Source organism: Rhipicephalus sanguineus, chromosome 1, assembly GCF_013339695.2.
Source record: "Rhipicephalus sanguineus isolate Rsan-2018 chromosome 1, BIME_Rsan_1.4, whole genome shotgun sequence".
In the NCBI taxonomy this organism is placed as follows: domain Eukaryota; kingdom Metazoa; phylum Arthropoda; class Arachnida; order Ixodida; family Ixodidae; genus Rhipicephalus; species Rhipicephalus sanguineus.
The window spans coordinates 225,609,363-225,631,563 of NC_051176.1; the positions used below are offsets into that span (position 1 = coordinate 225,609,363).

The window sequence follows — 22,201 nt, forward strand, 5'->3', positions numbered from 1 at the left end:
TCGCTGCACGTCTCTGTATTTTTTCAATTTTCTTTATTTCGTTCTTTCTGTGTGGATCCCATATTTGCTACCGTATTCTAGTGCGGGACGTATCAAAGTCAGGTATGCGGTTAGTTTAAAGGGACACTAAAGAGCAAAACGATTTTTCTCGCATTAGTAAAGTAGTCTTCGATGATACCAAAAACACCACGCTGGCGGCGAGAAGACGCTTAATAAGCGAGAAAACGCGCAAAAAGAAAATACAGGTGGCGACGCCACCTTGGAATTCCCGCACCATTTGCCGTGACGTCACATATTTTTGACGGCGCCTACTTGGGCCTACGTAGTTCCTAATCGGTTAAATCGAGGTACATTGTCCTCTGAGGGGGCCAGAGACTTGACATAACGAGTTTGTAGAAATTTAGTCGAGCCAGTGGCCCCAAATACGTTAAATGCTCTTTGAAACCTTTTACGTCACGAATTACAAAGTTCAGCGCGAAATTTAAAAATGAAACTTTGAACTTGGTTTTCTCCTCTAATAATAAACCTATGGTGGTGAAATAAACTACACAAGAGTTCACTGAACACACTTTATCAATCTAAACCAATTCATTGTTTCTCTTTAGTGTCCCTTTAACATCTCGGGAAGCAAATTTCAGCTTATGTCTGAGTGACCAAAGTTTAACCTCTGCGGCATTACATAAGTTAGTAATATGCTTTTTCCAAGATAAGTCATTTGATATCGTAATGCCTAAATACTTAAAGTGGCTCACTTGCGTTAATGGCTTACCGTTTAACACATAATTAAAAACTAACACATTTTTTGTTTTCCTAGTTATGCACGCGTATACTGTTTTCTCGTGGTTTATTTTCATTTTCCATCGTGTGCATCAATCAGTAATTATTTGTAGTGCTGAAGCTAACTCTAATTGATCCTCATGACATGATATTTTAGAATATATTAGGCAATCATCTGCAAATAAGCGAGCAGTAATTTTGATACTAAGGCCATTTGTAATGTCATTAATATAACAAAGAAATAAAACAGGTCCTAATACCGACCCCTGAGGGACGCCGGATGTTACATTTAAAGTTTTTTATTTAGTCCCTTTCACCTCCACGTATTGCGTCCTATTAGTTAGATTATATGATTGAATCCACTTAACTATATTTAAAATTAATTAACTCCGAAATCAAGTAGTTTACCAAGTGGATATAAGTGGGAAACGCGATCGAAAGCTTTCGATAAGTCTAAGCAAATTCCATCCATCTGACCTGTAAAATCGTGCACTGTTTCTGAAAGTTGGGTGATTGTGGACAAGCGGCTTCTAAATCCATGCTGGTTAGAATTTAACTTGTTTGAGCTTTCGAGATAACTAAACAACCTTTTGATTGCATATGCTCGAATATTTTACAGCATGCACATGTAATGGATGTTGTACTTTATGTTTATCACCTGTTTTGTCTACTGGTACGACTCGCGCCATTAGCCAATCATGTAATTTATGCTGCTGCTACGCCCATTGCACGGTTTGCAGCTCTCGAGGGGTGGCGTTCCCAGATTGGTCTCGAGCGGTTCGTGCTGTTGGGTCACAGCTTCGGCGCCTTCGTAGCGTCGGCGTATACGCTGCGGCGACCTGAGCATGTGGCCCACCTGATCCTCGAGGACCCGTGGGGATTCTCCGAGAGCCGCGTGCCCGACACAGCTTTCCAGCTGCTGCCCTGGCTCGTCGCCGCCTTCACGCGAGGTCTCAAGTTCTTCAGCCGCGCCGACATCTGCTCAGTGCTGCGCGCCGCAGGCATCCTCGGTGAGAGACCATCTTGAATGTCCGCAGCACATGCACAGAGGATAATTAATTGCCTGACCAAGAAGCAAATGTCGTTGACACGTAACTTGTAGTACATTCAACATACATAACCTCTGAGTCAGGACCTTCAATGTGGCTCACAGAGGCTGAGAAGCAAGAGGCCTTTAACAAAGCCATTATTTTAAGGAGGCGGCCACGCTTTAAACGTCGGCTAAGAGTCACAGAAATCACAGAGGCTTGCAAAAAAGCCGACCACAAATTTGTCGAGGGAACAAGCCACAACGTTGTTATCTTCACTGGGGAAAATTCTGCGGTCGCAGCAAATGCGTTCAGAATGAAAGGAATCGCTATAATCAGCTATCTTTTTCGCGCTTCTTTCTATAGTTTTCTCCTCCTGGAGACAACAAAACAGACTGAGCAAACAAGGCTGCTGAGGCCGATTATCGATACAGAATGTGCGTGGTCAGAAATTCTTTGCTGTATACAATCGATATTTTTGAGGTCGGCGAGCGTGAAACAAGCACTGGAGCGGCGTTTTTTTACAGATAACGAATTCAGTAGTCTACAAACTGGTATTTTATTGTTATATGCACGTCGACTAGTGAGATATGTTGTACGTAGCATGCAGTAGACATTCCCGCTTCCAAATTTTTGTCGTGATTCTTGCGAAGAGTACAGATTCGATCCTGCAGAAGTCGTTCGATTTTCTGATGCCCAATGTGAGAGAACAAGCAAACGGAAAATATCGTGATATCGTATTAAGAAGTGCCTTCGCATAATTTAGGTGAATATAATTTAGGAGCCAACGTTTTGGCAAGAGTTGCTGCCTTGAAGCAGACAAGAGCACTTGTCGAAGCGTTGCCTTAAGCGACACCCGCAGTTAAAAAATATTCATCTTTTCAAGACTCCATCTTCTCCTGAACTTCTCCTGAACTTCTTCTCCTTGATTGGAGTACGCATAATTTATGAACACAGTTTTGATCTTCAAACAACGTTCTTCAGAAAGAGGGATGCCAACCCATGCACTGGTCAAATTATTTTTCGCTCGCAGACGTATTTTGATGGTGACGTGGAGTTACGTTGATTAAATTCCGCCATAAATCAGTTTTTTTGCTCTGGCGTTTGGGATTAAATTCGGCGTTTGACCACAAACAGTATTCTGTTTCATTGCTTGCGTGATGCTGGGATATTTGGATTAAGGTACTTAGCAGGGGCAGTCAACAGTTTTCCCGTATATAAGCGGCCGTGTGTACAGGACCACGACGCTCACTTAACTGGAAAGCGTTCCTTGTTCCTAAATAATAATCTTCAGATATCTGTTATGTATCTTTTTTTATCATCTCGCAATCTCTACTCTCCTGTCAAGAAAGCAACGTTACGCTGATGCCTGCGCGCCGTTTGTGACGTGCAAGTATCGTATGGGCAATGTTAAAGAAAAGAAATGCATGCGAGACAGATAACAATTATTGTTTGCAGACAAGGTAAGCCCTTCAGCCTGCACGTCTGTCTTAAAGGAGTACTGACACGATTTTGAGATATCGCAAATGGAACATTTTACGTTTCCTTGGTATGCAGTGTTAAAGCTCTCCACACGCCGGAGTCAAACACAAATAAAATATTTTACTTTGATTTTAAAGTTTTCGTCGCTTAACCTCCGCAAGCCAGCCCAACCGCAATGGACATTATTCCGACGTGTCAACACAGTTCCACTGAGTATGCGAATTTTGCGTCCTGCGTGCAGGCTAAATCGCAGAAATCACTTCCGGGTCGCTGGACTACAATTCACTCATTGTTGTTTACGTGCACCACGAGCAGATGACAGATCTGCCGCTAGTACGTCTCCAATTGCTGTCTCCCCGTGACGTCACACTACTGACACGTCAATGAGATGCTGCCCCCTAGATATCGAAACCGAAAGTGTTTTTTTAAGGTAGTGCTATTAAAAATATATTCGATGCATTCCCAGGCACCACAATACTCTTTTTAGGGTTCTCGACACCGGTGTTTTTATTTAGCGCAACAATCCAAAATATTTAAAATTCGTGTCAGTACTCCTATAAGAGAGTAGCGGTGAATCAGAATCAGAATTTTATTAATACAAATACAGGAATATTACATGTGTTTAGTATACATAAGGAGGTCCCAAAGTCAGACTGTATCGGGACCTCCTGTTAAAGGCAGATTATGGTTATACACAATGTTTGTCGCAACAGTAGCACTGTTCGCAAGTATGGAGTAGACTAAACACTAATGCAGTTCAACAGTAAAGGAATATACAGAATGAAAACAAAATATACACAATGAAACAGAATGAAGCTATGAATAGTTGTAAGCACGTTTGCAGTAGAGCTGAATAAAAAATACAAAATGAAACTATAATACACAAAATATGCAAATTGAGACAAAATGAAGCTATAAAGAACATTATTAGTAAGTATGTATAATGCGCGATTTTAGTTCTTACTTAAAGTGGTGTAAGTGTCTTGAATTTTTTTATGAAGCTAGTAATGAATTCCATAGTGATATCGATAAAAATTCAGCAGTCAGTTTACCATAATTAGTGCGTACTTTGGGCAAAGGAGCGTTGTTGTTATGGGTGAATCTAGTATTACTATGAGCAATCAGATCAGTAGATGAGAAGCAGATTGGAGGTAGTGCCTTGGTTATGTATTTATAGAATATGATTCCTAAGATATATTTGAGGAGCTCTGAAATGCACTATGCCATGTGAGTGTGCAGATTGTGTTCATACGTTCAGAATTTAGCAATATGGGCTTCAAAGCGATCATATGAGTTTAGTTCACAACAAGTTGGTAAGATGACAAGGCATTGATATATTCATACAGGATTTTATCTATTTGACGAGTGCTTTTATTAACTAAGACTGTAGTTTTTTTTCCGTTTTTGGATGGCCATTCGGACGTGGCTTCCTTGGGTTTTCCAGAAACAGAACATTGCAGCCATAGCAGTGATTGTTTTCTTGCTCATCTGATCACAAACAAACAACCACTCGGAAAACAAACAACCACTCTGCTTTCTAGCCACGAAACTAGAAAAAAAAAATTTTCTTCGATGAAATTCTCTACACCCCACTGCATCCTAACTACGGTCACAGATGAAACAACCTAGTGTTTCCCACTAATGTGTAGGAGCTTCCAAAACAAAACATTTACCAACACGCTCTGTGTCTCAGCAACTTATCCTGATGAAATTCGCTGATGCTGCCGAAGTCAAGCGAAAATTTTGACCTGCTTATATCTAGAGGGGCGACCGCTCGACTGCGGTAGCTGTCGTCCTGTCAACACAAAACGCATGCGTTTCGCGTTGAACCTGCTGTCCTGTGTAAATAATAAATATTCATCGTTTGTACAACGGTCGTCCGGCCTTTGCTTCGTTCTTTTTTTTTAAATTTTTTTAAAGACATCTGCGTTACATAAACCCGGTCAAATCTGTCGCGCACTGCTGCTGTTGATGGCCACCTTTTTCACGTGTTCGCTTCGCTGTTTTTCCTAGTGAAATTCTGCGCGCCAGTGGTACAGGCGTCGTCGGGCACTAATGTTTTCGCTCACTTGTAAAATAACAGCCCCGAATTTCTTAAACACAAATATTTCGTGGAGATGGCCGAATAACTTTTTTTTTTCTTAGAAGGTTGCCCGTAAAAAGTGCAAAATTGAAGTGATATGCACGAAAGCGTGCCCTAAACGAGTTGCACCGAGACATGCCCTGTCCCGCACACAGCTCGGCATAAGAAGCCTGCAAATTTGCTTGCGAAGCTCGTTGGTTGCCTATTGATAATAGGCAAAATGTAAGTACCTGTTAAATGTAAGTGCCATGAGAATGTAAAAAAACGAGATTGTGTCTCGTGCCGTGCCGTATCGACAGACATACTTGCTAATTTTGTGCACCTAAGGTGATATGAAAGTGTGTATAGAAAATGTGCATATAATCCGGCTTGGTAGCTTAGCAGGTTGAGGTGTAGCGCTGCTGATGTCGCGGATTCAATTCCCAGCCACGTCAGCTGCATTTAGAGCGGGGCGAAATGTAATAACACTTGTGTACTTACATTTAGGTGCAGATTAGAGAGTTTTAGTTTAGCGCGCGCAAACCTGTACGTACACAACGGCCTGCGCGCTGCGTACGTTAGAGTTGAGGCTGTCTCCTCCATATTTAGTGTACCGTACGCAACAACGAAGGAGTTTAAACCTCCTTGGCAACAGCCGAAACGTGGACTGTGTCTAGGCGTCAGCACCTTCGTCTCGGCGTGTTTTTCTGCGCCATCTAGTGGCTAAGAAATAAACAATAGCCGATCATAGTTGACACAAGTCAAGGCACGAGACAAGGCAAGATTTTGCGATGGCGCAAATTTTGTTGAGGTGATCTGTGGTGAACGGTGACGGTTGGTACGACTTCTACGAGGCGAGCAGCAGCGAGGGAGGAAAAATGCCTTCCAGCATCCTTTCGAATCAGCGCTTTTTGGCCACTCTTTCATGGGAAGAGATAGACGATTTGATGCTCACAAACCGAGAGCGGTGGCTTTTGAAGGGCGACTGCAGTCTCGACGACATCGAATATCTCCTGCATCTTTGCAGCGATCACTGTCCACTGCACTGGGTCCGCGAACGGATTGAAGCTACTCACGTAGGCAAGGAGCTCCAAATCGAGGGCAATTCCGAAATGGACGCGGGATTTATTCGCTGCCATGACCGCCGTGCCGCTTGTGCTGCTGTCGGACGCAGCCATTTTGCTTGTCTCGACCGGTCGAGATCTCGCGAGAGAAGCGCCCGTAAGGTACGCAACGGCCGTAGCGGGCGCAACGTAAGCGCTGAGATCTAGCGTGCGCATCTCTTGCGCGCGCAAACGCACGCATCTCTCTTAGGTTCAGCGCATGCACAGTCTTGCTCTCTCTCACCCGTTGCGTGCGCAAGGCCGTTGCGCGCGCTAAACTAAAACTCTCTATTAAGGAATCCCAGGTGGTCAAAATTAGTCCGGAGCCCCTCACTACGGCGTAGCTCCGTATCATATCGGGGTTTTGGCACGTAAAACACCAACAACTATTATTTAGAAGACGTATAGACCAAAATTAAACCGAGGCATAAACTCCGCATGCAAAGCTTCGAATAGTGCTCATACTGAACTCGCACATATGCCGCATAATCAGTAATTTCATGAGTATATATTTTCTTACATTATCGTGTAATCATGCCAGAAACCTGCCGTATGTTTTTGGTATTCGGCGGCATTTCATCACTTTTATCATATTTTGAGAGAAACTGCGAAGGCTCTTCCATACTCACGGTGGTAGCTTAGCGGCTGAGGTGTTGTATGGCGCTCGAGGGTGCGGGTTCAATTTCCGGGACCGGCGGCTGTATATCGGTGGGGGCGAAATGCAAGAACACTCCTGCATTTATGTACACTTTAAAGGACCCTCGCTTCAATGGAAAGGCCCGCTAACGTATGCATCAGAGTCATATCGGGGTTCTGCCGCGTAAAAACGCAGAATTAACTTTTAAGGCACATTCACGTGAGCACACCAAAGTGGCCCAGTGTCTTCGATGAAAATTTTGTACTTTGCTGAATAAAAGCGTTAAAACAAGCATTTTGAGATAGAACAATTAACGGGCTTGCCACGAAATGTGGATTCCTTGGTCGTAGCGTCATTGCCTTGCTGATTCCGTAAGGTAAACGAGCTTCGTTCTCGGTTGTTCGCGTAGGCCATGAAATTTACCTTGGTGTTTATGCCATGTGCTGACTTCTGCACCATACTCATCGATTTCCCGCTAAACAGTTGCGCGCGACGAACAAAGGGGCTGCGCGGCACCGTGATCGCAGCAGTCGTGCCTCCTTTGTTTCTGGCGGCCTATTCACGCGATAATTATTTCTGCTTCTTACTAGGCAGGCGCGTACGCTGTCCTCGCGACAACAAAATTACACGCATACATTGCAAGCAAATCGCCCGAGTGTCTCGTGCGTCCGCTCATCCTCGATTAAGTATGCCGCTGAGAGTTATCTATTGGGCACGCGGCTCACGACGCGTGACTTTTGCGTTTCTCACAACTGCTCGTTACATTCAGGGCTTCGTGTTCCCCCGAAATGCATGGTATTAGGTGCGTAAGGACGTCACATTACAACTGCCGTTTATCGCTTTGTTTTGCGCAGGGCCTCCGTTTCTCGGGGTCGTGCTAGCTCACGAAACCAACATGTTCCGCAAAATTGTACAGGACGAGACGGCCGTCGTCAGCTATTTCTACCACTGCAATGTGCGAAGACCCAGGTGAGTCTTGCTCTACGCTTTGCCGTGCGTATATTGCTTCGAACTAAGCCCGGTTACGCCGCCTGCGCGCGCACATGCGGTGCGTCATAGATGCGTACTTTGCTCTTAAGCGTGAAGAGTAGCGGCATACAGTATAGGCCGATGAGTGCCCTGCCAATGTGTCGCTGCGTGACCTTGGTAACGCCCTCTCTTGTTGACTTCTGTGACAGCTCGATGGTATGGCTTCGCACGACGGCCAATTTTCTGGAAGCAGGCGTAATGAAAACTCGCCATGTACGACCCTGTATTATAAAAATACAGGGGTATAAACCACCGATCTGCGCAATCTGTGTAGAGGCCATTATAAAAATACAGCACTTTTGAGGTACTCTTCTCGCGTTGTGTTGTCAGGTTTCGTATCTAAGTATTGCACGGGCCGCTTCGACATGTAGAGAACAAGCACCGAAGGAAAGATAACCGCTGAAGGGTGGGTACAAACATTGCTTAAACAAACTCGCCGACAGGATAACCTCTTGAAGTGTGCGTGGTGAGGCACTTCTGAGATTTAAGCGCGGAATCGAAGACTCTTGACAGCTTTGAACTGAAACGAAGTGTAATTATCTTTGTTTGCCCGACTACCACATGCATGTTTGTGCTTGCAATAAAAACAGCATTCGACGTCATTACATGCTCTTTCGGGGCATAATGAGTTCACCACCATCGTTGTGCAACGGTTAAGCCGCGTACTCAGATGTGCACGGTTACACTCTGTGGTGCTTAAGGTGGTCGCATGCCGACGAGCACACAAGAATGATTCTCACGAGATTCACTGGTCGCAATGGGGAGTCCCCTTGGTAATACTGGTCACTGTCGCTTCCAACTCGGCGTCACAACGTGATTGTTGTTCCGCGAAACGATACCTCTCCTGTTGTTATGCCGAGAAGAGATTGTACATATTATATGGGGAAGAGGATGCGGGGTGTTGTGCTGGGGTGAGTTGCAGCCCTTCAAGTGTCGGCACTGTGTGCATTGAGATTGCGTGGTGTTCAGCTTGCTCTATATTGGTGTCCTATTCTTTTCCTGTTGTCATCAGTTCTATTGCTCTAGCATTCGTTTGTGGTAATGTATCAAATATGGGCTTATATATTTATAAATGTAAGTTTGGTCGATGTGCGCCTTAAAATATGCGGTATATTAAAACGCCCTCTCGCGTTCTCGCATTTCCAGAAAAATTAAAGGACCATAATCCTCACCCCTCACAATGGAATGGCTTACATGGTGGTTTGTTTGCACAACGTAATGTCAACCTTCTGTTTGATGTACAAGAAACTCCTCAGGTGTGCCTCTCAGAGAGTTCACAGTATAACATTGAACCAACAAGAGCCGTGAGCTTCTCTAGCAAATTAATGCTGACAGTGCTCAGTACCAAACGTTCCAAGGCGTACACAAATCGTGGCTGAAGTCGAGTATCGCGTCGGCAGAGGCGCTGAAAGCCTTGCGAGCCGGCTGAGGAATAAATGAGCGAGCCATAAAGCGTCGACCCCGGCATAGCCGATTCGCGGACAGGTATGTACGACCGCAGTGGACGCTGTTCCTTCCTAATGGTCACGGGTCGTTTTTCATTGAACAACAAGGCCAGGAAGTCTCGTGGCCACTGTGGCTCGCTCTCGAAGCAGCGCCCAAGGTGATGAGAAAGGTGCTTTCACTGACCCAAGGCCCGTACGCTGGCGTCCTTTTCATGAAGACGCGTGCATTGTGCTATTCCCTTGACTGAGCATGACATCCTTGCGAAGCTGCGCAAGAAAAAAAGGAAGCGATGTGTCGTGTAAATAACGTGACGACTCGAACGACTCCGAATACACCTTCGGACGTAAAGTTGAGTCTCTGAGGCCATTAAGTTAGCGCCTAGGACTGAGCGAGATGTCGCGCGTTCGATCCCAGGCCTCGGCGACTGCATTCTGACGGCGACGCTAGTGTAGAAGATTTAGGCCTACCTATCTTTCCACTCTGGCACCTCTAACGTCCGCGCGCGTACGCTTGTTTGTTCGTTTCTTTTTTCATGTGTTTGTGCGTGGGGGAGAAGTATCGCGGCAGCACGGGATCCAAGGTTGTATGTCGCCATTCGTCTCCGTCTACCTCCGAAGCGATACGTTCTTAGAAGCGAAATAAAAAAAAAAACATTCGCTTCGCTATATGAATGACGTGCGATTGCCGTTATATGGATTACCCATGGTCGGCCTCAATTATGGAAACAAAAATATTAAAATGCGAAAAAATAGTGTCACCTCCTCTCGTAAAAGTAGCTAATAATGTTCACGAGTCAACCCTTGGCAACCAAACCCTAGAATCTGTACAACAGCACGCATATCTAGGCCAATTACTAATAGAAGGGCCTACTCGTGACAAGAAAGTGTACGCATAAGTCAGGCAAATGCATCCAGACAAAACATTCGCAAAAATGCTTGTGTAAAGAGGTGTTTGCGCCAAGTATAGGGAAGGGAGACATTAGGTCACGGCCAAACCTGAAATACTTTTACAACCCTGGGATTGGGGCACGCGTAGCCTTAGCCACTTATGCGCCAATACATTCGAACTGACACACGGGAAACAAATAAAAATGTCCAAGACTCGTATGTTTGATCGAGTCAATTCAGCTAACGAGTGCACGCGAGTCGTGCAAGTTTCTAGATGTTAACTTTGTAGTAGTCCAGTTGTTTCTCTAAATGTATCCGTTGTGCATTTTCTTAAGACGGAGACACCACCAATACTGCTTTTTCGGTAATTTTGGAGGGAGTTGCGAATGGGTAACTTCTTAAATTAGAAGAGCGCTATTAAACCTCACAATGAAATCAAGAGTTCGACGAAAACTCGTCTGGTCGGGAACAATTATGATCAAAAGTAAGAAGACGCCGACCAAAAACTTAAAAAATAATAACAAAGACGTTTCGGCTCCCGTACGGGGGCCTTGTTCACTTGTGAACAAGGCCCCCGTACGGGAGCCGAAACGTCTTTGTTATTATTTTTTAAGTTTTTGGTCGGCGTCTTCTTGAACAAGGCCCCCGTACCGGAGCCGAAACGTCTTTGTTATTATTTTTTAAGTTTTTGGTCGGCGTCTTCTTACTTTTGACCATAAACCTCACAATGGCATAATACAGTTTGTTACGTGTCATTGATTTTTCACTATCCGCTTGTTTCCGCGCACTTGGTGGAATATTTCGAGCGGACCGAGCTCTATAACCCGTGTTCTCTTTTCTCGGCTTCTTCTCGCAGCGGCGAGGCCTCGGTTAAGGCGTTAATGCACAGGTTCCCGTGGGTGAAGCACCCGATGGGCACCAGGCTCGTGGCACTCCCGCCGGAAGTAGGGATCACCTTCATCTACGGAGCACACAGCTTCATGGGTCGAAAGCCTGCATTCGCCATTCGCGATGCCAGGACTCAATCCTTCGTCCAAGTGCACGTGAGTGACTGCGCCTGAGCGATTCTCTAGTAATGTGCCCACTTGTTATGCGTGGTATGAAAACATACACCGTGCTATCTGACTGCGCAAAGCCACTGTTATTGAGAGCTTTTCATAAAGTTCACCTGCTCATATTTGCAGAAGCGGATCTAGGGGAGGGTTCTTGTTTATGAATGAGATTGCTTTTATCAGGCTATCACGATGAAATTGGGAACTGTTCATAATGAAGTCTACTTACAATAGTAGATCAGGATCTGTCCTATTGAAACGCACGCTTGAAGTTCGCGGAGAAAAAAAAGGGGCATATTCGAATTATGATTAGAAATCCTACTTGCAAGGGTTGCTTCCTCCACTGATCGCTTGCTCACTGAAAGAAAGCTAACGAAGTTTTTTTTTTTTGTTACGTCATCATTTGACAATAGAAAGACATGTGATTGTGCTAGGAACAGGTAAGAGTAAATATAGAGACTCGTAGCCATTTGTAAGTGTGCTCGCTGCTGGGTTAAATATCAAAGCTAGCACAGGGAGTGACTTGTGACTGAAAAATAAAGCTTGAGGTTTTTTTTAAGTTCGTGCTGGGGGCTTTATAGTCTTAAATTTTTTATATATATGCCTTTGTAAATAGGTGATTGAAGATTGCGGACACAACCTGCACTACGAGAAGCCCGAAGAGTTCTGCGATGTGGTCAACAAAGCGTGCGAGCTTGTCGACGAGAGGCTCCTGCAGACAACAGACTAAATGAAGCCGGCACACGAGAGCTCATCTCTGCGTCGTACGTGTACGCAGACACTCAGAGCAAAAATATGTCAGCATGTTTACAAAACATCCTTCAGTGCAGGTCGCTGGTGGCATATTTTGTTTCTGTTTGTGTGTGAACTACCACGGTGCCACAACCTACCACAGTAGCGCGGAGTAGTCAAGAAGCGCTGTGTGAATTCCACTAGTTTAATATCCAAAAACGGCAGGAAGTGGAAGATGGAAGCTGCGATGAAAAAATCCGTAAACAGGGGGTGGGTGCTCGAGCCAACGTTTCGACAAGTGGACTTGTCTTCTTCAAGGCTGGAACTTGAAGAAGACAAGTTCAGCCTTGAAGACAAGTTCACTTGTCGAAACGTTGGCTCGAGCACCCACCTCCTGTTTACGGATTTTTTCATCACTAGTTTAATATGACACTTTGTAGAGCTAAATTGTTGCTCACCTTAATTTCAGCATTTCTTTGTCTATTTGTCCTTGTTCATTTCTAAGCCTTGGGGACTTCCTTAAAGCACCCACCGTATCATCGTCACCTACGCAGAGTACATGGTACACGCGTTCTCCTTCTGCTGCTTTTCTTCAATGAAGGAAAGGAAAATAGAAATGTAAGAGAGCACTTAGAAATGCTCCCCTGAAGCGCATTTGCGTGCCCCAAAACCTTTGTTCGCATTTCCGTTGTTTTGTAAAGTTAAGGCCTCGCCTAGTCACTCTACCAGGCCAGACCCTAACATTGGGCACCATAATTATCTCTCTAACGCGTTTTCTAAACAATGCAAGTCAGGCAGTTGCACTCAAATAAATGTTCCAGCTGTCGTTGTACATGGTATCTGTTTTAATTTTTCCTTTTCTGTGTAACCACCTAATACGATGAACTGAATACTTACTTTCAACGTACTTAGAATCTCGCTTATGTTCTAGGTACTTAGCTGAGGTTACGTAAACGTACTTGTTGTATTTGTTGATCCTGTATCATTAGAGGCCAACTACAACGATATTTGCGTTTGGCCAAATTTGTTAAGCATAAGCAGTTTATCACAGGTAGAGGCATTCGATTCAGTAGAGGTATGAGCAGTCTTGGAAGCATTACGTCGTCAACGAGTTCTGGAAACATGTAAATACCTTATTCGACACCTATGGAGGCACCGCAGCTACCTTGCTTCTCCACAAGAAGAGCGAGAAGACAACGATCGAAAAAGGAGTCAGACAAGGGGATGTAATCTCTCCACCATTGTTCAGCGCATGCTTAGAATTATCCAAACGACTAGACTGGGAGTGAAAATTAACGGAGAATATTTAATGACCGTACTGTTTGCAGATGACGTTGTGTTCTCCTAAAATACTGGTGACGAACTGCAACAAATGATTCAGAACCTCACCAGGAAAATTGTTAAAGGAACACTAAAGAGAAAACGAGTTTTTTCATATTAGTAAATTATTCTTTCACAATTCCAAAGTAACCACGCTTGCCGCGAGAAGACGCTTGTTAAGCGAGAAAACGCACAATAGGGTTCTCAGAGTACAATTTATGAAACTAAACCGATTCATTGTCTCACTTTAGTGTCCCTTTAAAGTAGGCTTGAACAAAGGCGCCAGTTACGGGAAAGCAAGCGTGCACCAGCCCGCACCAGAGCTTGCCCAAAGGGTGTCGTCGCACCCCCTTTAAGAGCAAGCTTTTCGTTGCGCCGGGTAGTGCAAACAGAAACTATCATCATCGTGAATCGGTACGCCCTCTCTTCGCCTCTTTTTCCTCTCAGTCCTTTCATCTTCTGCTTCGCTCCCAAAACACGTGCGCAGATTTCCCCGGCGGGACCTGTAATAACCCTGATGAGTGAGAGGAGTGAACGAGTACAGAGAGAGACAGAGAGAAAGAAAGATATAAAGAAAAGAAAGAAAAGAAAGAAAGAAGAGAAAGAGACAGAGAAAGGAATATAAAGAAAGAGAAAATCTTGGCGAAAAAATTGCTCATGCGGCGGGATTCGAACCCGCATACCCACGATCCGAATGAGAGTGTCTTAACCACTCGGCTATCCAGGCACGCTGACAGAAGCGTAGCCTTGTATAGTATAGTATCGTATAGTAAGTGGAAGTGAGGGTGAGGAGGAGGAAAAGGGGCAGGGAAGAGAGTAAAGCATAGTATATAAAGAATGAGAAAGAGAGAAATAGAAAGAAGGAAATGCAGAAACAGAAAGACAGGGAATCAAAGAAAGAGAAAGAAATAGAGGGAGGGAGAAAAAGATAGAGGAAGCAAGCAAGAAATAGAGAGAGAGAGAGTGAGACAAAGATAGAAATAAACGGAGACAAAAAAGACACAGAGCAGAGAGATCAGAGAAAAACAAAGAATCAGGAAGAAAGAAAGAGAGAAAAATAGAGAGAAACATAGAAGGCCGCCCAGTTCCGCACTTACTTCACGCTTGGCACCCCTATTGCGAAGCTGCCCTAATTTTTAGAGCGCAGCTCTTAGGCACGCGTTCCTGCATTGAGCGGCGTCGCCGTCGCCGTTGGTGGAGTAACCGATAGACATGAAAAAGTAGGCGATAGACATGAAAGAATAAAAATGAAAAAAAAAATACCCAGGATGGAATGGTATTGAACCCGGGCCCTCTGCGTAGCAGTAGAGTATTCTACCACAAAGCGACTCTGATACTTGAAACTCATTTTCAAATAGACCCTATACAGGCGTGATGTCGGGCAAGGAATCGCGTTAGCCTATGTAATGTAGCGTGGCAAGAGAGTAAAATAACAACCAGTCATCACACAGCGCTAATTGCGCGACCAGTGTGTGGTTTAATGCTTCCCACTTACTGCAAAGTGCTCATCTATAATTCTTCATCGTCATCAGGCGCATGCAGCATCAAGAAAGCGCACATAACGTCTTACAGATGTGTAGCGAGTACCTCGCTTATTCGCAGAAAGACGAGTAATGGCGTAGTGGGTGGTGTCCTACTTCACAAGTCGAAACTTCAAACACAGTAGGCCTTACCCAGCACGAAGCTGCGCTCAGAATTCGCATTAAGCAGTATCGCAATCGTCAGTGAATTTTTTTTTTTCATCTTTCTCGATTTTTCGGTCACGGACAACGCTGATTTTTCGCTCACAACGACGCCGACACAGGAACTTCTGCGACACGACCTCTTCAACGCTATCGCGTTAATATTGTAGGCATAAAATGGAATCAGCTCGCGCAAGACAGGGTAGATTAGAGATAATTGGGAGAGGCCTTCGTCCTGGAGTGCGCATAAAAATAGGCTGGTGGTGAGGACCAGTGAAGCAATCTTGGCAAAGCGCAAGGCTGGTACTTGTATGACGAATGACCTAGAATGCCTCCTCCGAAATGTTTCAGCGAGCGCTGGAGAACCACGTGCGCCGCCTTATCTCGGTCGGGTACTTGGATGGAACGCGTGCTACTCCAGGAATCAGTCAATGGTTGCCCCCTTAAAGAAAGCGACAAAGTGGGAGCGGATTGCCTGAGGTTTTCGTGATACCTCCTCACGTATTTCAAATGTTGAAGGGCTGCTCATATATCTACAGAATCTTACACTAGGCTCTTTACGCTGTGCCAAATTTCGTTGCACTTGGCCTTTAACTGCTGTCCTAGTGATTTAAAACTCGTTTAGATGTTGCACGTTCAGTTGTGTTGTAAATGTACGTTGGCTGAGGCCAATTTATTTTCTCGTGCTTTTCCATTTTCATTTGTCGTTACATGCTTTTAAGTGCGCAATGTTGTGTTGCATTTTGTCGTTGCGTGATTTGAGTCTACAATGTTATGCTACATTTACAATTATATATTGCGTTGACTGAGGCCATTTTATTGTCTTTTTTCCTATTTTATTTGTCGTTACATGCTTTTAAGTGTACAGTACTCACGGATTGAAACAGGACAATTTAGGGATAGGTAACGCACATATTTTTGTTTCCACTGTCTTCAGTTTGGTTCACATCGGTGTAATTTCGACTCGAACGCGCAGATCAGAGTCAACGTTATCTTTAGAGACCGGATTCGTCGCTACATGACGTGCTTATCTCGAGCAATTGCGCATACAGTCGTTATATTAAAAAATTTGATGTCGCGTTTGAATCCGTGATTACCGTAAAATGTTGTATTGCATTCTTGTCGTTGCGTGATTTGAATCTGCAATGCTATGCTACATTTACAATTATATATTGCGTTGGCTGAGGCCAGTTTATTCTCTTGCTCTTTTCTATTTTTATTTGTCGTTACATACTTTTAAGTGTTCAATGTTGTATTACATTTGCTCGTTTCTCCAGTGTAAACAATGTCACCCGCCACGGTGGTCTAGTGGTTATGATGCTCGACTGCTGACCCGAAGGCCGCGGTATGGAATCTCGGCCGTGGCGACCGCATTTTCGATGGAGGCGAGAATGCTTGAGGCCCGTGTACTTAGATTTAGGTGCACGTTAAAAAACCCAAGGTGGTCGAAATTTCCGGAGCCCTTCACTTCGGCGTCCCTCATATTCAGATCGTGGTTTTGGGACGTTAAACCCCAGGAATTAGTTATTTATTATTGAGTGTACAATGTTATGCTACATAAATAATAATATATTGCACGTTCATTTTCGTAAAGACTATTCGAGCGTGCTGTAGAGTTCGAAAAAGCCGCTTATATTCCTATGTACATATGTACATATTGTAAGATGAGAAATGTAGCATTTTTTTCAGAAGAGAAATAGGGACAACAGCCGTTCTCTGGAAAGGTTATTATATTCTACCCTCCCTTCTCCTCTTCTGTTCCCGCAAGCCCTGAGCTCGAGCGCATCTCCGTCTATATTGCACTTGGGCACAATGCGACTTACTTTGCATGGGGAGCTTCTGAATGTGTTTGGCGAGCGGAATCTGCTGTCTCGTAGTCTCATTCACGCTGCTACTCGGTGTGGTTGCTGCAGAAGATGTGTCTAGCTGGTGGCACTGGTTATTACGGGAGGATTGCAAGTGCCTCTGACAACTGTCCCGTTGCAGTTCAGAACGCACTGCAGGATATTCTGGACATTGAACGATGGCTGGCCGGACTGAAGCGCTATGGCAGAAGAGATATCATCTGGTCTCTAGTCGGGTGCGTCTACGCACCATTAGCGCCGATGGATCAAAGCTCGCCGATCCGCTCTTGCCAGCCAGTCGAAATGCCTCGTGCAGCCGAGTCATCGGTGTCCACTGTTTCAGCCCTCCGCACAGGAGGCAGCTGTATCAGATCCAAAACTTGTGTTTCCAGTATCGTCTGAGAAAGGGGCTTAGAACGCGTGGGCAGTTCCTCGACGTCATCTGCCCTACTGGTCGCCCGGCCCTTTCTTAATGAGATGTCTCTCAGTGCCCGAGTGAGAGGTAGTGGAACCGTGGTAATGTCAAGTTCAAGGAAGACGAACTTAGCAGCCGAGCAATCGGTAGATTTGGGCTGCATGGTCATGTCTATGACTGTCGAAATGTGGCGTGCAGCAGAGCTGTCCTTACTCTGGGAGATGAGGTCAGCAACCACTCCATCGACAGGAGTCTTGGGTTGTTCTGGCAGGTCTAGGACATCAGTCGTGCTGGTCGCATTAGATTCCTTGATCTCGCTCGGCGCATGATGATTGTCTGTACATTTGGCCAATGAATCCGCTCGAATATGTGGATGTGGTTTCCATAGACTGGTCCGGTTCCTGTATTGGTAGTTTGTGAAGCACGAGAGGAACCGGTACCCCCATGTGCTGAAGCGGTAGCGAACTCGAAGGCCCCATCACCGACTTCTGTAGCTGGCAAGTGGTCTCGAGCTCTGGTAATACTGGTCTCGTGTCGCATACCGACGGAAAGTCCGACAACCGAAGTGGTAAAGACATGCCGAGTCGGGTGTTATCGCCAGCACAGTCTGCATAACTGCATCCTCGAGGTGGTGCCCATGCTGAGCCCCGTCCTCGGTGGAGGTATTGTTGAACTCTCTGGTGGCATGGTGAGTACGACATAAAACAGCTACCAGTGCTGCACTCACTTCAGGCCACGACCCGATGCCTTCGCAGTGTTGCCATGCTTTGGAGGCACCGCGAAGGCGGTTTATTGCAACGGGCTAGTGTTTGTGGTCAGGCCAGACGTGGCGAGCGCGCGCATTGGGTGTCTTCACCGACAGGACTGCGTCGTCCTGGAAAGCGCAAAACTCCGATAGTTCCCACGTAGCCGGCTATGGTAAAGCTGCAAGCCGGAATTGGGAAGTTACCATGGCGGTAATGGTCTAGTTGCTTGGAGAGCAGCTCTGCGGCACGCATCGCGTCCATGGTGTTGACTATCGAGGCGCCCGAGGCGCCAGGTACGACGTTCGCGGTGACGCCAGTACTCACGGTGGCAGTATCCATGACCAAGGGAGCGTGGACCGCATCCCTTGGCGGTTTAGACGCCGAAAGAATTCGGAGCACGGGATCCATGCCATGGAAACCATGGATGGTGTTCCCTGTCGACCGCGCCATTGTAAGAATAGAAATAGGGAGAGTGCATGTCCTATGAACCTCTTCTATACTGCACTCGGTTCGCCTCTTCTTCGGGTCCCCGCGAGCCATGAGCCCTAGAGCCGCTCCGTCTTTCTTACAATATTTCTTCTCATTATAGTTCCAATACTTTGTTTTGCTATTTGCTCCTTCGAAAAGCACCGCTGTAATTTTCAGTGGCTGAGAAAGATGCCCGAAGCGATTCTATAGTTACTCTTGGTATGCGTGGTGCCTTCGCGGAAGAAACGAGGAAATCTCGTAGCCTGCATTTTCTTTTGTATTTTTCTATTCTTTTATACAATATTTAAAGGACCTTGCTTCTATGAGTTCTTGAGGTAACTCGTGGACAGGAGCTCAAAAAGAAATTGGATATAATTTAAAAAATCCCCCGTGGCCATGTACGAAAGCAAAACAAAAAGCATTTATTGCTTTTCATTATTGCACTTCTCGTATCTGAATGCTCAATTCGTGGACCTCAGTGTAAGTGTCCTCTTACCCAGCGCACACGTTCCCTTTCTTTGAACTCGTGTGTGTGCTGTCCGCCGCGGTGGTGTAGCGGTTACGGTGCTCGGCTGCTGACCCAAAGGTTGCGGGTTCGATCCCGGCCGCGGCGGTCGCATTTCGATGGAGGCGAAATGCTGGAGGCCAGTGTACTGTGCGATGTCAGTGCACGTTGAAGAACACCAGATGGTCAAAATTTCTGGAGCCCTCCACTACGGCGTGCCTCATAATCATGTCGTGGTTTTGGCACGTCATACCCCAAATATTGTTATTTTGTGTGTGTGCTTGCTTTTGGCAGTTGTCTTTATTTCAGTGAACTAGCTGTACTTGCATATATATGTGTTGCGCCTGTATAAGCGGCGTCGCGTGTCAATGTCGTCGCATTACTGTTAATTTTGTGACAGAACGAACTCAAGTATTTATAAAGGTCTCCATGAGTTGTGTACATATGTAAATACATTGAAGACTGACACTTGACGCTGTGATTGACAATGGGTGACTCGCCGTAGTGTCTTAGCGGCTAACGTGTTGCGCTACTAAGCTCGAGGGTGCAGGTTCGATTTCCAGAAACTGAGGCCGCATTTCGATGGGGCCGAAATGCAAGAACGCCCATGTACGTATGTTTAAATGTGCGTCAAAGAAGCCTCAGAGTCCCCTACTACTGCGTATGTTATAATTATATCGTAATTTTGGCACGCAAAAGCAGTGAATGGAATTTTTAATTGGCGATTGGCGTCTATAAATGATCGATATTATCTAGTGTGGCTCCTCCGCAGTGCTTGCATTTTCCCGCAACTGCTGTGCGCATGAATGTGTACGTTTGTGTCATTTTTGCGGACTCCGCAAAATGATACAGACGACAAATGATCGGTGCGCTTAAGATTGGGGCCCAATCTTAAGCGTCCCGATAATTTCACGTGAATCCAATAAACAATGAATGTGTAAATTTCTATGGAAAATAAATGTGCACCTCCACGAGCGCTTGTTGGCTACACTGCCTTTTTGCTCTTCTTGCGTGTACATTGACTGGTAATCGAAAGAAACGTAAGGAATAAGGGTAATCGATACATATTCTTGCGAAACTTTTGTCCTGTTTTTGTAGACTGTTCCTTGCAACTTTTTTCGCTACTCTTGGTGGTAGGGTTTAAAGTGAGAAAGACCAAAAGCCGAATAAGTTTGTTCAGCTTGGACGTAATCACAAGGCGCGCTGCACATGTATCGTCCGAGCAGTCGATGCGGACGGTCTGTCGACTGTTGCTCGTGCCCTTGCTCACAATGAATGCAGCTCAGCGGTTATGGCGTGCAACTATACTGAACATGCTATTGCGGCTTTGATGACGTCCGCGTTCCGACTTAAGTGGCGCGCAGAATTATTCGTCTGGCCAGCATTTCGGTGCATAATAAATAATCTCGTGCGCTAAAATTTAACCTGAGGCCCTATCATGGCTTTCTTCGTACTTATTTCGCTTTGAACCGTCACAGATGACTTCACGACTATGTATAATGAGTCGTCGTTTAGTTCGTGCAACGCTAACAAAAACGAGGGAAATTAAGAACAAGACGAAGCTTAACTTTATCCGCGTATTTTTGAGGGCTGCATGAACTTTACGGTGAGTGCGAGCTTCCTTATAACTGCCTCAGTAAATTTGTCCCGGAGCCACTAAATAAAAGAATAAGATAACGGAGAAGCCATTTGACTCGGTGTGGGAAGACCAGCGGAACTGTAGCACAATATACACTGCTAGTCAAGGGTGCATGTGTTTATTTCATTCGGTAATGGTAGTAACGATAGTTTTGCGATAAATGTGATGCACATTGAGCGGTTCGGTGACAAGCTTAGACAGATTATTGACCAAAGTCTATACACAACCGTTGTTCATTGGTTGAGTGGCTTGGATCATGGACACTGAGGAAATCATCTGTCTGCTTTTAAAATGTGCACATTGAAGCTTCCAGCGAACATCGGGGTTAGCTCATCAATACCGAACCGTGCAAAGGGCGTGGTCATGAACTTCTCGATACCACACTTGCGTGTACCTGGTGATACTGTCCAACCCAACAGTCAACGCTAGCAAGTGCTGGTGATATGCAAGTAGATATCGTTGAATTCACTGTCTTCAGGATCGGCCCGTATCTTCTGTCGACGACGACAAAGTAGTTTCGGTATCCGAGTATGTACTGGCCAATACCACGCAGTGTGTGCACAAGGTCAACGATCTACATCATATACGTACGGTGGTAGCGTTGAATCATTTATTTCCCAAAAGGGGTGTCTTGAAGGACACCCGGCTAAACGCTAGGTGCATGTGATAGCTTCGCGACTTAGTGAGACTCACTACCTGGCTGCACTGCCTTCTGGGTCGGCCCAGATTTTCTGTTAACGCACGGAAACGAAGAAAACATGGAAGCCTAGCCATATACAGTTTCCCTGTAAGAAAAAACAAAGAAAGCCGTCAGTGCGCACAGGTAGCAACATTTAGCGGTTTGAACCGTGCATTCTGCTGAACTCCGTCTGCTCACTATCTACGTTGTATTGAACTCCGTGTATTTGTTACTGATGGCGAAAACAGACTGGTGATGGGGCTGCAGTCATGAGCGCCTACAGTCAGCAAGCCAGTCACAATGGAAAAATTCACAATAACTTTACAAAGGTTCACAATAACTAAAGGTACCCTTCGATTTGGATTTTAACAGCGAAGCTGTTTGGAAAATCGTTCCTTGTCCGGCGAACCAAAAAAAAAAACTATCATCATCATAAGGGTATGTGCCACACAAATTTGGTGAATCCCACTACTCCTCACTTGACCATTGTAAACGGGTATGTGCCACAGAAATTCGGTAAATCCTACTACTCGTCACTGGTAGGATCGCCAACGGAGTGGACGCACTTCCCGTCAGCTCCGTCTTTCGTCAACGTTTTCGCAGCGAAAATCACAGAGGATCGCTGAAATTTGCAGCAAGTTGCCGGGATTCTGCTGATACCAGTTTCA

The 22,201-nt window shown here is 45.4% G+C and overlaps 1 protein-coding gene and 1 long non-coding RNA gene across 3 annotated transcripts in view; both read left to right on the plus strand.

Annotated features, from left to right (window-relative positions):
- The window catches only part of LOC119373411 ((Lyso)-N-acylphosphatidylethanolamine lipase), a 64,458-nt gene extending 51,931 nt beyond the window's left edge, over positions 1-12,527 (plus strand). Inside the window, exons 4-7 of one of the 2 annotated variants that reach the window (XM_037643448.2) lie at positions 1,518-1,787; positions 7,944-8,058; positions 11,308-11,494; positions 12,120-12,526. In XM_037643448.2, coding sequence (XP_037499376.1) covers positions 1,518-1,787; positions 7,944-8,058; positions 11,308-11,494; positions 12,120-12,233 — 686 coding nt within the window. In that variant the 3' untranslated portion in view covers positions 12,234-12,526. Of the gene's footprint in view, positions 1-1,517; positions 1,788-7,943; positions 8,059-11,307; positions 11,495-12,119 lie in introns of both variants that reach the window. The other variant, XM_037643441.2, reaches the window with a different exon arrangement.
- Positions 12,528-12,655: 128 nt separating this feature from the next.
- On the plus strand, positions 12,656-20,201 carry LOC125760157 (uncharacterized). Its single transcript, XR_007417798.1, has 2 exons — positions 12,656-14,745; positions 14,866-20,201. It is a non-coding gene; the product is annotated as an uncharacterized LOC125760157 (long non-coding RNA).
- Positions 20,202-22,201: the final 2,000 nt, after the last annotated feature.